Source organism: Camelus ferus, chromosome 17 (genome assembly GCF_009834535.1).
Source record: "Camelus ferus isolate YT-003-E chromosome 17, BCGSAC_Cfer_1.0, whole genome shotgun sequence".
Lineage (NCBI taxonomy): Eukaryota > Metazoa > Chordata > Mammalia > Artiodactyla > Camelidae > Camelus > Camelus ferus.
The window spans coordinates 23,653,949-23,666,141 of NC_045712.1; the positions used below are offsets into that span (position 1 = coordinate 23,653,949).

General features: G+C 55.4%; 1 protein-coding gene across 12 annotated transcripts in view; it reads right to left on the reverse strand.

Annotated features, from left to right (window-relative positions):
* Window positions 1-12,193, reverse strand: part of DNAH1 (dynein axonemal heavy chain 1) — a 70,438-nt gene that overhangs the window by 19,396 nt on the left and 38,849 nt on the right. For 9 of the 12 annotated variants that reach the window (XR_004312143.1, XR_004312142.1, XM_032458346.1 and 6 more), the window contains 16 exons: window positions 12,039-12,152; window positions 11,478-11,627; window positions 9,892-9,978; window positions 9,615-9,801; window positions 7,782-7,873; window positions 7,426-7,580; window positions 6,193-6,370; window positions 5,148-5,342; window positions 4,941-5,060; window positions 4,540-4,698; window positions 4,283-4,390; window positions 3,019-3,159; window positions 2,708-2,868; window positions 2,134-2,291; window positions 1,615-1,788; window positions 802-840 (listed from right to left, as the gene is read on the reverse strand). Coding sequence is in view for 10 of the 12 variants with exons in the window: in XM_032458346.1 (XP_032314237.1) it covers window positions 802-840; window positions 1,615-1,788; window positions 2,134-2,291; window positions 2,708-2,868; window positions 3,019-3,159; window positions 4,283-4,390; window positions 4,540-4,698; window positions 4,941-5,060; window positions 5,148-5,342; window positions 6,193-6,370; window positions 7,426-7,580; window positions 7,782-7,873; window positions 9,615-9,801; window positions 9,892-9,978; window positions 11,478-11,627; window positions 12,039-12,152 (2,218 nt within the window). In the remaining 2 variants the exon portion in view is untranslated. The remainder of the gene's footprint in view (window positions 1-801; window positions 841-1,614; window positions 1,789-2,133; window positions 2,292-2,707; window positions 2,869-3,018; window positions 3,160-4,282; window positions 4,391-4,539; window positions 4,699-4,940; window positions 5,061-5,147; window positions 5,343-6,192; window positions 6,371-7,425; window positions 7,581-7,781; window positions 7,874-9,614; window positions 9,802-9,891; window positions 9,979-11,477; window positions 11,628-12,038; window positions 12,153-12,193) is intronic. The other 3 variants (XM_032458345.1, XM_032458348.1, XM_032458351.1) reach the window with 3 other exon arrangements.

Here is a 12,193-nt window from a genome sequence, read left to right on the forward strand (position 1 = left end):
CACGTGCAGGGAGAGTCCCACGGCCCACAAGGGCTTCAGGAGTGCACGGCCATGGACATGGAAGCCTGGGGCTCAGCCATGACCTTGGGGGCTTATCACCCCCTTCCATTTTCACCACTAACATAACCTATTTGCTTGTGCTTTGAAAACTACCTAATTCTTTGCTGGGAACCAAAATTCTGTCAGTGGGAATTTGGGGCAGAGGGAGCCCCAAGAAGAGGGAAAAAGGGAAGAAAGGGCAGGAGGGCTCACTAGCCCCAGAATGGGGCTCATCCATGAACACAGGGACTGTTCGAGGAGCCGGGCAGAGCAGGCTGTCCCAGCACACACACTCCTACTCCCAACAACTTGACATTCTTGTGGAGAGACAGACTCTGACCAGATCAGGGGATGGAAAATGTATAGAGAGAGGTTTGGGGAGAGCCAGGGTTGGGGAGTTTGACATAAATGCTGGGGAGGCCTCGTGAGAAGGGCACTCAAGGCTCATTCACCTGTTTATATGGCTGGTCAGTCCTTTGTTTATGCATTCAACCGGCATTTATCTTGCATCTACTATGGGCCGGACACTAACCGGGCACTGAAGGATTGACCAGCCATATGAACTGGTGAACGAGCCTATGAAGGCTGTTGGTGCCAGGGTGACCTTTGCTCTAGCAGTGGCCCAAGGCCCCCTCAGGATGGTTCAGTGTGGCCCCTGGGACTCAGCCCCAGCCACATCCAACTGGAGTCCAGGGCTCACCCTGGAACCCATGCCTTCACCCAACCCAGGCCCTCCCAAGCCCCACCCGGACCTGCACTTACATACGGGCTCCCGGTAACTCTTTTCTCCAAGAAATCCACCTAAAGGGTTGAGGGAGACACATGGGGCTTAGAGTTAGGTGGACACCTTGCCACCCACCTTGGCTGGCTGCATCTAGCTGGCAGCCCCAGAGCAGCCACTGACCAACCCCCTACCCAGAGCCACAAGACCCTCACTCCCAAGCTGGGCATGTAGGCAAGTCCTATAGGCCCTGGGGGGCAGGGCAGGCCAGGTCAGAGGAAGGAAGGCCTGACTCCCAGCGCCCACTACCTGGCATAGTGCCAAGTGGAGTTCAAAGTTCAGAGAATATGTGAGGTGGGAAGTAGACTGGTGCATCCTGGGGCAGATTTTTCTTCAAGCCCCATGGAAGATCAGGGCCACTCTGTCCATTCTATCTTGGTGGCTTTTCCTGATTTACAAAAGTCACACCCTTCCACTAGCGTTTGACATATGTATGTGTACTTACATGGGTGAATGCATATGTATACATATGTATAAATCATATATCTAGCAGTTACAAGTGCCAGGCCTTATGCTAGATGCTCTACATACAATGTCTTACTTATTTAATCTTCACATATATGGGTGGTGGGCATCCATATTACCAACCATTTTACAGATGAAGAAACTGAGGCTCAGAGAGGTTCATGAATTGGCCAAAGGTAACACAGCCAAGTAAGGGGGGAAGCCATGGCTGAGGTCAGTGGTCCAGCCACTCCACCCTTTTTAGCACTGCCCCGCTGTCCTTGGTTAGCTTACCCAGCCTCGGCTTCTGCCTTAGTCCACGGCTTCCCCAACTCTCGCCCAGTACTCACCCATCCAACTTCCCAGGATGGTGGAGAAGATGCGCTTCTTGCTGACCTCGTCCATCTCAGCAAAGGACAGGTAGTTGAAGTGGCGGGTAAGCCGCGGGGTGATGACATTCCTGCCTCCGCCGGGGGGGCCCATGGCACAGACAAAGTTGATGTCCACCAGGTTCTTGAAGGCTCCTGAAGAGGGGGCAGGAAGTCAGAAGGCCCTGCTCAGGGCTACATGAAGACTTCTGCGGGCCCTGGGCACTTTTGCCTTTGTGGGCCTCCTCCTCCATTAAAAAAATATTAAAAATGATTATTTACAAGAAGTATTGATACATAGACAAATATATTAATATTATACATTTAAAATGTTCTTTGACCTAAAAGTTCACTTTCTCCTGAGTTTAAAAGAAATTAAAACATTTCTGTGGACCCTCTACAAGTCCTGTGGGCCTAGGCCCTGTGCCTGACAGGTGAGGTGCCCAGCCCTGCCCAGCACACCCAGCCCCGCCCCGCTGGCCCAGGCCAGCTGGCACGCACCAATGATCTTGCGGTCATACCAGCCGCCATGGTCCATCCACTGGCGCAATAACTCAATGGGTGGCTGGGCGCCATATGTCTCCAAGGCCGGCATGTTCAGGTCATCGATAAAGAAGATGAAGTTACGCCCCAGGGGCGGCCCGAACACACCCTTCCGCCTGTGGAGTGGAGCCGTGTGAGCGCAGCACCCATGGGCTCCAGGTCCTAGGGGAATCCCAAGGATGGCAGCTCCGCCTCTGGGAAGCCCTAACTTCACTAACTTCAGCCTCCTCCCAATTGCTGGACCTCTTGAACAGCAACTTATCCCATTCTCAGCAACCTACGACATCACACCTGGCCGCCTTGTGTCTGGCCTCCAGGCAGATGGATAGCAAGCCCCACCCAAGTGGCCAGCCCGGGGAGGGTGAGCACCCACAGAAGAGCTCAGCAGGAATTCCTGATGGAAGAAGGCTCCAGAGCAGTCTGCAAAGGAGCCTAGGGCCCACCCCTAGGCAGAGGGGAGGGGAGGGGAGACAGCAGCTGGCTGAGCCAGGGTGGGGGACATCGGGACCCAGGAAGGAATGAGGGTGCCTGCCTCTTGTCCAGCTTGCTGTCGATGAGGTCCTGGGTTTGGTTGGCCGAAGTGCGGGCAGAGAAGGTGAGGAAGTGGCTGACATATTCCAGCGGCAGGTTCTTGAGAAGCTTGTTGGAGATGGTGAGGGTCTTTCCTGTGCCCGTTGGCCCAATGCACAGCACCTAGGGAAGCAGGGGTTGGGCACGGAGTCAGAGCACTCTCACAGGGCCCTGCACGTAGTAGGAGCTGCCGCCCTGTTGGTGTGGGAGGCCAGCCACTCCCTGACCCAGGCCCCGGTGTGGGGCGAGGCAGGGCATGGCAGGGGCACTCACAGGCTTGTGGTTGGTGAGTAGCATGTCCAGCAGGTAGGACATCTGCACGGTGTCCATGGTCGGCACGATGATGTCGCAGTAGCTTGTATCTGGCATCATGGTGAACGAAGCTGAGGAGTCCATCCACTTTACCCAGGCAACCTGGAACCAGAGGTGGCACAGGGGTGGGCCTGGAATCTCTCCCCATTCCTGCATCCCAGCCAAGTGCCCCAGGAGGACAAGGAGCTGCACTGCTGGGCCTTAGCAAGACAGTCCAGGTGAGGGTCTGCTTCTGATAGAAGTAGGAAGTCCCACGCCCCGATCTCCGCACAGGTTGGAGGACTCCCAGAACAAACCACCAGGAATGAGGGGCTCCCTCTGCACACAGCTGCCCAAGTGAAGGCTTCCCTGCATCCAGCTGCTTCCAGTGGTGGGTCTCTACACAAGGGAGGTACTCTGGAAACTGGACAATCCAGAATAAAAAAGTCTTTGCTGTTTAGCTGAGGTTATCCAAGCGTGTGGGGCCAGAACCAGGGGTGCTGGCATCACCTGGATGATGAGAGGTCACCTGGTCCAGTCTCCCCTATCATCCCCAACTGCAAGAATCCCTTCACCCACAGCCCTGACTCAACTTGCACTCCTCCCTAGATGGGGTTGCTCACTGTGGTCAAACCAACATGTCCCACTAGGGGCAGTTCTGATGCTTAGACTCAAACATGCCCCATGAGACCCTGGCAGATTTTGTGCGGTGACCATCGCTATAGACCCCTTTCTGCCCCCTCCTCCTCCTGGGCTGGGCTGAGCTGCTTCTGATTCCAGAATGAAGGAAGGCTCCCAGACCCCTTAATGGCTGAGAGGGACAGAGACACAGAGGCAGGCTGTGGGGGCTTGCTTCCTTGCTCTGAGGGAGCCTGGCTCCTGAGGAAATGGGGCTTTTAAGTAGGACCAAGTTGATTAATCCTCAGGCTCAGTATCAACATAGGGGAGACACTGCCTATGACTGGGGAGGGAGGCACTCTGACATCACCCAGTCCCAGGTTCAAGTCCAGCTCTGGTACTGACTAGGTGGGTCTGACTATTCTGACTCAACATCCTTGTCTGGGAAATGAGCACAATAACAACTAGCCTGTGGGTCTTTGAGGATTCATGAGATGATGCAAATAACCCCAGCCTGAGACCTATGGCCAGCAATGTGTCCCCTCTGTAGCCATTACTCATCGAGGAGGACAGCCACCTCCCTGGGGGGCCCTCCCTGTCCTGTCCCTGGGGGCAGGCCTGCAGTCACCTGTCTGCCCTCCTCATCTTCATCCTCATCGTCATTGGTGCTGCTGATGCCACCGTCCTCTAGCCTGTAATCGAACACCAGCCCCTCCTCCGGGAAGAGCAAGGTCAGCTGTGAGGCCAGGAGGAAAACCAGGCAGTGAGGCCTGGGAGCTTCTGTGGCTCCTTGTGCCTGGGGGCCTGGGCCTGGGGGACAGCCCCAGCACTCAGCCCTCGCATCCTAGATCTTGAAGCCCAACCCCAGGTGCTGCCGCCTCTCACATTCTCTATTCTCATCTTGATTCTGAGCCAGTGGCTGAAGCCCATGCGGCTGGCGCCGTCCCCCGTGGCACCCACACTCCAGACTAGGGAGAAGATGAACCAAGGCTCGATCAGCTCTGGGATGCGACTCAGCTTTTCAGGAGGTAATTTCTTGAGGCCCTGGGGACAGAGGCAGGAACAGAACTGAGTGGCCTAAGGAGCATCCCTAGGCCTTTGCTGCAGTTTTGCATCTGCAGCAGATTGGACTGGGCATCCCGTGACCCATGTGAGCCGAACTGATTCTTCTCTCTTCCAGGAAGTTGGACTTGGGATTCAGGGCCTTCAGGCTGCTCAGGTGAAGAGAGACGAGGGGCAGGAGGGAGCTGGGCCCCAGCCCACTGCTCAGAGCCCTGCTACCGTACCTCTTTGGCCAGAAAGGGTTTGAAGAAGCAGTCCAGCAGTTTGAGGAGACTCATGGTCAGGTTGCTATTGGTTGAGGTGATTGCCTCCTTCACCGACAACCGGACAAAAGCGATGGATGCCTGCAGGGTATAGGCACCAGCTCTGGAGGTTGGTGGCCACAGTGCCCTGCTGCTCCACTGGGGCTGGCACACCTTGGCCTCACTCACCTCCAGGAAGCTAACAAAGAGGGCCTTGAACTGTTCCTCAAAGGGCTTGAGTAAGGCAGGGAGACGCCTCAACCAGCACTCGACAAAGGGCATGAGTCCCAGGATGCTGGGCTCCAGGTACACCATACCACAGCGGGACACTGTGGCTGGGGAGGCCACCGCCAGGTCCTGCACCTCAAACATCATGGTCATCGCCTGGCACCAAGATGAACTGCGTGAGTAGGCAGGATGCCAGCCCCCAGGGCCAGGGAAAGGGCTGCAGGGCCATGGGGAGGGGTTGCCCACCCTGCGAGAGTGAGCAGGCCATGGAGGTGATGGGCCAGAAGCAGTGCTGAGGTGGGGAGAATGAAAGAACCTTGGCCCTTAGCTGATAATGTGGCTTTCACTGGAGCCCTGAGGAGGAATCAAAGTCGGGAGATTCCTGGCAGCCCTTTGGTCAGCCTGGGTTCAGGGCATTTTGGGGTCCCTGGAGCCCCGGGGAAACCTGATAGAAGCTGTGTGCTGTGCTCCAGAGCGCCACACCTGTGTACAAGGACACAGGATCACACTGATTTCCAAGTGTTCTCAGGACTCAAGAAACTTGTTGCTCTTACCCACAGGCAATACCATTCCTTCTCTGAGAACTGCCCTTTACATACCAGGCAGGTGTCCCTGCGGCCAGGTATGTACCACCTGTCCCACAGACTCCAAGCATGCTGCCAGGATGCCTGACTCAGACTGGACTGATACGACTGCAAATGGGCCTGGGAGGCACGAGGCAGCATCAACTGCAGTGGGGTGGTCATCTGGGTCTTGGGTTCAGACCATCACAGAAAAGGGGTCTGTGGAAAGGGCGAAGCTGAGCAGTTGAGTAGGTCATGCCCGAGGTGCAGGAGCCTGGGGACCAGAGGGCACTGGGAGCCAGCTCCTGGGGGGGCCGCGGGGAATGCCTGAGATGGAGTTGTGGGCCCAAGAGGGAAGGGTGATGAGGCGTGGCCAGCACGATGCAGCCTCTGGGCCCATGCAGCTGTGGAGGGGAGCAGGGTGAGTGAAGTGGTGGACACACCTCGGTGAGCTTGATGATCTCCCCGGAGCTGAGGCACAGCTTCTTGTTGTCGTCCAGCACCGTGTTCATGTTCTCAATCCAGACGGCGTCCACTGGCCCATCAAACATGTACCATTTCTTGTTGGTGTCGGAGGCGATGGCCCCCGCCCGGATCAGGGAGGAGAAGATCCCATCCGTCCTGCAGCCACCAGGGAGGACAGCGTTGTAGGCACAGGGGAGGCAGGGTGGCAAGTACAGCTGGCTCCCAGGGATCCAGGCTGGCTCTGCTCTGCTTTTTTTTTTTTTTCTTCTTCTTCAATATCTTCCATTCAATTAAAAATTATAGTAGGGAAAATGGGACTTTCTTACATAATATGATGTACTGAAAACGTGTGGTTATATTCTCTCCCTACTGATTCCTCACTAAAGATATAGTTAAAGGAAGATGAAAAGTAATATCCCTAAAAGAAAAGGAAGATGGGGGAGAAGACAACACAGAAATGGAGGTTCCCACAGCCCTGGAAGACAGGCAGAGACAGAGAAGAGGTAAACGACCTGGCAGAGAAAGCAGGTCATGAGACATATCTAGTTTCTGCCACAGAACCCAGGAAGGCTCAGACTTCAGAGGCACCAAATGCCAGGGAAGGGGGTGGGTAGGGGGGCATTTTTCTAGTCTGCTCCCCAGGCCCCCACCTACCCACACAAGAGCCTGAGTGGGTGTGGGTGAGGCCCTTCACCAGAAATGGGGGAAGCAGGACAAGCCCATATTCAGAAAGACGGGTGCTAACTGCGCCTCTCAAGTGCCCATTCCCTTCTGGGTTCCCAGGACACTGGGACCAAGCAGACACCCCAGCAGGAGACTGGAGACTTCTCTAGAGAGACAGAATAGCCCCAGAGAAAACCCACAGATGCTGATGCTTGGAGGGCCTCTACCCCGCTGCCTTCTCCCAGCTTAGCACACCCTTCCTGAAACGCAGGCCTCAGCCCGGGGGCAGAGGCCCAAGGACCACCAGCTTCTGGTGGGGCAATGACAACAGTCAGCATTTACTGAACACTTGGCATGTGCATGTTGTCCTAGGAACCCTCCATGTGTTAAGTTCATTTTCTCCTTTATCCCCACTTTGCAAGGCCCAGGGGGGTGAAGTGGGTCACGCAGTGAGGAAGTGGTAGATAGAGTCCCAGGCATTTGACTGGGGGGTCGGGTAGGTCCTGGCCCACAGCCTGCAGAGGTCTGGGAACATGGGCACCACTCACCACTCATGGGTAAGCAGATCAAACTCCCCATACAGCTGGCCCATCGTGATGGACTTGGGGTTGAGCACGTAGTAGTTGACGGCCTCGTACACACCGCCGCTGATGGATGGCTGTCCTTTCAGCAACGTCATGGCAGCTGCCAGGACCCTGTAACACTGGGGAGACAGGCCAGAGGAGAGTGAGCCTCCTAGCTCCCCAGAGAGAGGGCTGGAGCAGGCTGTGGGCCACAGGGAGCAGGAGGGGGATTCTAGAGGGGAATTCTACAGGTACAAGTTGGGGCCAAGACCCCTGTTGAGGCCACACTGTCCCCAGGCCCCCCGTCTGGGCACTGGGCTGCCCAGCTTGGCTCTGCTTACATTACTCTTGCCAGAGCCCGTGGGCCCGACGAGCATGAGGCCGTGCCGCACCAACATGGTCTCATAGAGCTGGATGCACTTGGTCAGGAAGCCTGGAGGGACATGGGGGGTAGAGGGGCGGAGGTCAGAGGAGGAGTCTGCCACTAGCTTGTGTCTTGACTCTGCCACTAGCTTGCTGGGTGACCTCGGGTGGGTTATCTCACTCCCTGAGGCTCAGTTTTCTTGTCTGTAAAATGGGGATGGCAGTAGTACCAACCTCATAGAAGAGGTAGAGACAGATGAAGCCCTGAGCACAGAGCCTGGCACGGAGCAGGAATTCTTTGCTAACGGCCGGCCATGATTTCCACTGTGACTATTATTCCTTAACATCCACTGATGCTGGCTCGGTGTCAGCTGTCACAGGCCTCCAAATCAACCTCAGCCCCAAAGCTTCCACCCAGTCATCTGACAGCACTAACTCGACACCAGGCCTGTGGCTCCACAGGGAAGTGACCAAGTTCTGCAGGTGCAGCCGTGTGCTCTGCATGTGGGTGGAGCCCTCGCTCCAAAAGAGGTGGAGATTGGCTGGGATGGGATGGGACGGGGCAGGAGGTGTGGACAGGCCACAGCTCACTCTCTTCCCCTAATCCTGACACCCAACCCCATTCTTGCCCCAAGCAGGTAAGGATGGGGCAGAGGAGATCCTCTGTCAGGGAGGAGTAAGGGTGTGGTCCAAGCTGTGACTGCACCTCACTCAGGGTGGAGGGGGTACAGCAAGAGGCCTGGGGGCAGGGCAGCACCTGCTTCCCCACTGCAAAATCATAAGCAATACATGTATTGTCTCTGTCTCTGGTTCCTGACACACAGCCCCTCAAACCCTTGTAGACAGGGGTGCCAGAAGAACCATCCTTTTCAATATGTAGTCTCTGGTTCCTAACACAGAGCTCCTGTGTAATTTCCCAAGTGTTAGGAACATCTTGTTGCCCAATGAGGCAACTCTTGGTGGTGAACTCCTAGGAGGGGGCTGTTTACCAGAAAGACTGAATCATGATTAGAAGCTTGGAACTTTCAGGCCTACCCCTGTTCTTCGTAGACAGGAGAGGGTCTGGCAGTGGAGTATAATAAGTGATCATGTCTACGTCATGAGTCCTCCAAAAAAAAAATCCCCCAACTATGGGGTTTGGAGATCTTCCAGACTGGTGAGCTTCCAGATTGCTGGGACTCACCCCAATCCTACGGGGACAGACCTTGCTCTATGTATCTCTTCATCTGGCTGTCCACCTGTATCTTTGATCACATCCTTTATTATATAACAAACCAGCAAAGGTACATGTTTCCCTGAGTTCTGTGAGCTGTCCTAGCAAATGATCAGGCCTGAGGAGAGGGTCACAGGGACCTCTAATTTGTCCCAAGTGGGACAGAAATTATGGGTAACCTGGGGACCCAGTACTGGCAACTGGTGTCTGAAGTGGGAGCAGTCTTGTGGGACTGAGCTCTTAACCCGTGGAGTCTGTGCTAACTCCGATTAGTGTCAGGATTGAATTGAATAGTAGGACACCCAGCTGTGCCTGAGAATTAATGAATGTGGGGAGGAAAACCATACACCCAGTGTCAGAAGTGTTGTGAGAGTGAGAATGAGGGAAAAAGAGTTTTTTCCTAGATTACCTCACCTGAAGGATCCCAGTGGAAACAGGGCCGGGCACCTGCATTGCCCATGGACTGCTTGGCAGAGAGCCCCAGCCCACAGCACCTGGCCGGCTATGAGGGAGCCTGAGGCTGGACTGCAACCCCAGGGAGACCAGACCCAGCCCTCCTCTGACACCCACAGGACTGCGGGGCAGGACAGGGGCTCACCGTCCACGTCCTTGAGGTTGTTCTTCTCGCAGGCCTTGCGGATGGCCTTGTCCAGGATGCCATAGTCAGTCTCCTCCTCCTTGATGGTGGGGAACAGATCAGACACGATCCCAGAGAAGAGTTTGAGGTCCTCCTGCAGGAACTTGGGCACATTCACATCTCTGATGGCCCGGAGGCAAATCAGCTCCTGCAGCAAGGCCCAGGTCAGATGCCCCTCCAGCTGCTCCGGACCCCCCCGGAGCCTCCCTCCCCAGGCACCTCTCTGGACACAGCTTACCTCGTTCATGCTGGGGTTTTCTCGCTTGAGGTTTCCGGCAGCCGAGATCACGGTCTTCACAGCTCTCATCCCAAAGTCATAGTGATCCTGTCACCACCATACATGAGGAGGGATGGGTGGGCACTATGTCTCACGGGGCTTCTGACTGCAACACTCTCCCTCCCACCTGGCACCTAGCCATGCCTCATCGCCTAGCTCATAGCAGAAGTGTCACTTCCCTTGCAGGCCATATGCACCTACCCGCACATCCCTGCCTGGGCTGGGTGCCCCACTTCTGACTCCTCTGGCGCCTTCTATTCCACCACCTCAGAGGCCCTTTCCCTTTATCAGGTAACTTATCCTGCATCCCTGCTTCACTCTTCACCTTCACTCTGAGGGTGAGGAGTCTGCCTTGACCACAGCTAAATCCCTGTGGTCCCCGTAAAGCACCAAGGGTAGGGAGGCACTCAAGTTTTGTTCAAAAAGGGAATGAAAGAATTTCCAATCTGTGCCATAAACAGGCTGGCCTCGATGGTCATTGAGCTTCCTTCTGATGTTCATCACATCTCTCCAGATCTACCCTTTTGGTCACATCACTGTAGCTTTTCCTGCCTTTGCTGTCAGTTCTATTGGTCTCCATTATATAGCAGGTGTGTTAGAGATGGTTAAACTTATCATTTTGCCAGACCCTGAGAGCTACACCTGGATCTGACCCACAGACAAGCACATTTCCCAGAAATCTTGGACTTGGAGCTACATGAAGAGACTGGGTTTGGCTTTGGGTCACTAGCACTTGGGAAGGGTTGAGTGCATTTCCAGAACCATGTGAGGATAGTTGCTCTAATGAAGTTGCATTTTTGAAAGTGGATGGTTAGAAAGGAGGGTGTGTGGAGGTGCTGGCAACCACAGTGCACTGTGGTGGACAGAAGCTGTTTTTCCCAGTAACAGATTGCTTCTCTAGCCCATGGGATGCAGCAGGCCGCACTTGACCAAAGGCAGTATGGTCCCCCAGGCCACAGTGATGGGTATTCATGCAGGAGCAGGTCACCCAGAGAGCGCCTGTTAGGGTGATACCAGGGACTTTTTCTGGAACCATTAAGAAAGAGACACTAAGCTGTTAGCATGTAGGCCCAGAGCTGGGGCTCATCTCTGCCACTGCAAAGGGGGCGCCTGCCTGAGATTGGAGTCAAACAGGAAAGCTCACCCACCAGTGCTGGTGCCTGTACAGACAGTGCTGGCCCCTAGAACCTGGGCTCCACATGCTGAGGGGAAGACCCTGGTGTTGGGAGGCTTGTGTCGGGGTGGGCAGAGGGAGGGGGCTGGCTATCTCATTCTGGTTCCATGAGACCCTGGGACACTTGCTCCCCAGCCTTGGGTTGTGTGTTTCTTGGTCTCTTACTGGTTGACCTTCCCTGGCACCTGAACTAGTCCATGTTCCTAGCTTTTGTTCCAGCTCCCCTGTGCTGCATAAGCCTGGCCGGGCTCTTAGCTTCTTAGAAACTCAGGGTCCTCAGCTGAGAAATGGAGATGTCATTCCTATCTCCTGTGGTCGCTGAGGGCAGGCAGCAGCTATTAGACCCTAGTACTGGGTTGGGGCAGGGCCTTACCTGGGAACTGAGCTGCTCTGAGGACAGCTTGAAGGTGGTCGTGATTTTCTTGGCCAGCACATTGGCCTCACTGAAGCCAAAGGAGTAGAGGGAGATCTCAGCGATCATGGCATAATCTGGAACCATCATGGCCACGGGCCGGAAGAGCGCCTGGGGCACATGGTATACGTGTGACCGATCTCCCCTCCCAGAGCACCACCTGCTCCCTGGACTGTCTGGTCCTCTGAAGGCAGCTTTACTGCCCCGATGATGCTTGGATTCTCCCTGCACCACACCTGCCACAGCTGATACTCCCCTGCAGGGGGACTCCTCTACCCATCAGAAACCATTCCTTTCTGTTGAATGGAACCTGCCCCTTACCTTCTCCCAAGCCTTGAGGACAAGCCTGGGCCCTCCCGTCCACCACTGGGCAGGAGCACTGCCACGTGGAATCTCAGTCCCTGATGCCCAGTAGCTGTGTGTCCTTGCATAAATGCTTTAGCATCTCTGAGCCCAAGTCACAGCTCTGGTGGTTCCCATTGCCCTGGGCAGCTTCTTGGGCTAATATGGGCCTGAACTTACCTTCAGGTTATCGGGCAGCTCAGTGCGGCCGGCATACCCCGGGTTCATGGTGATAAACACTGCGCAGGAGGGCACAAGTGGGATCTCAACACCTTCAAACATGAAGCGTTCCACCTATGAAGGTGGGAGGGGTTGGCTCACCTGCCCCCTCCTCT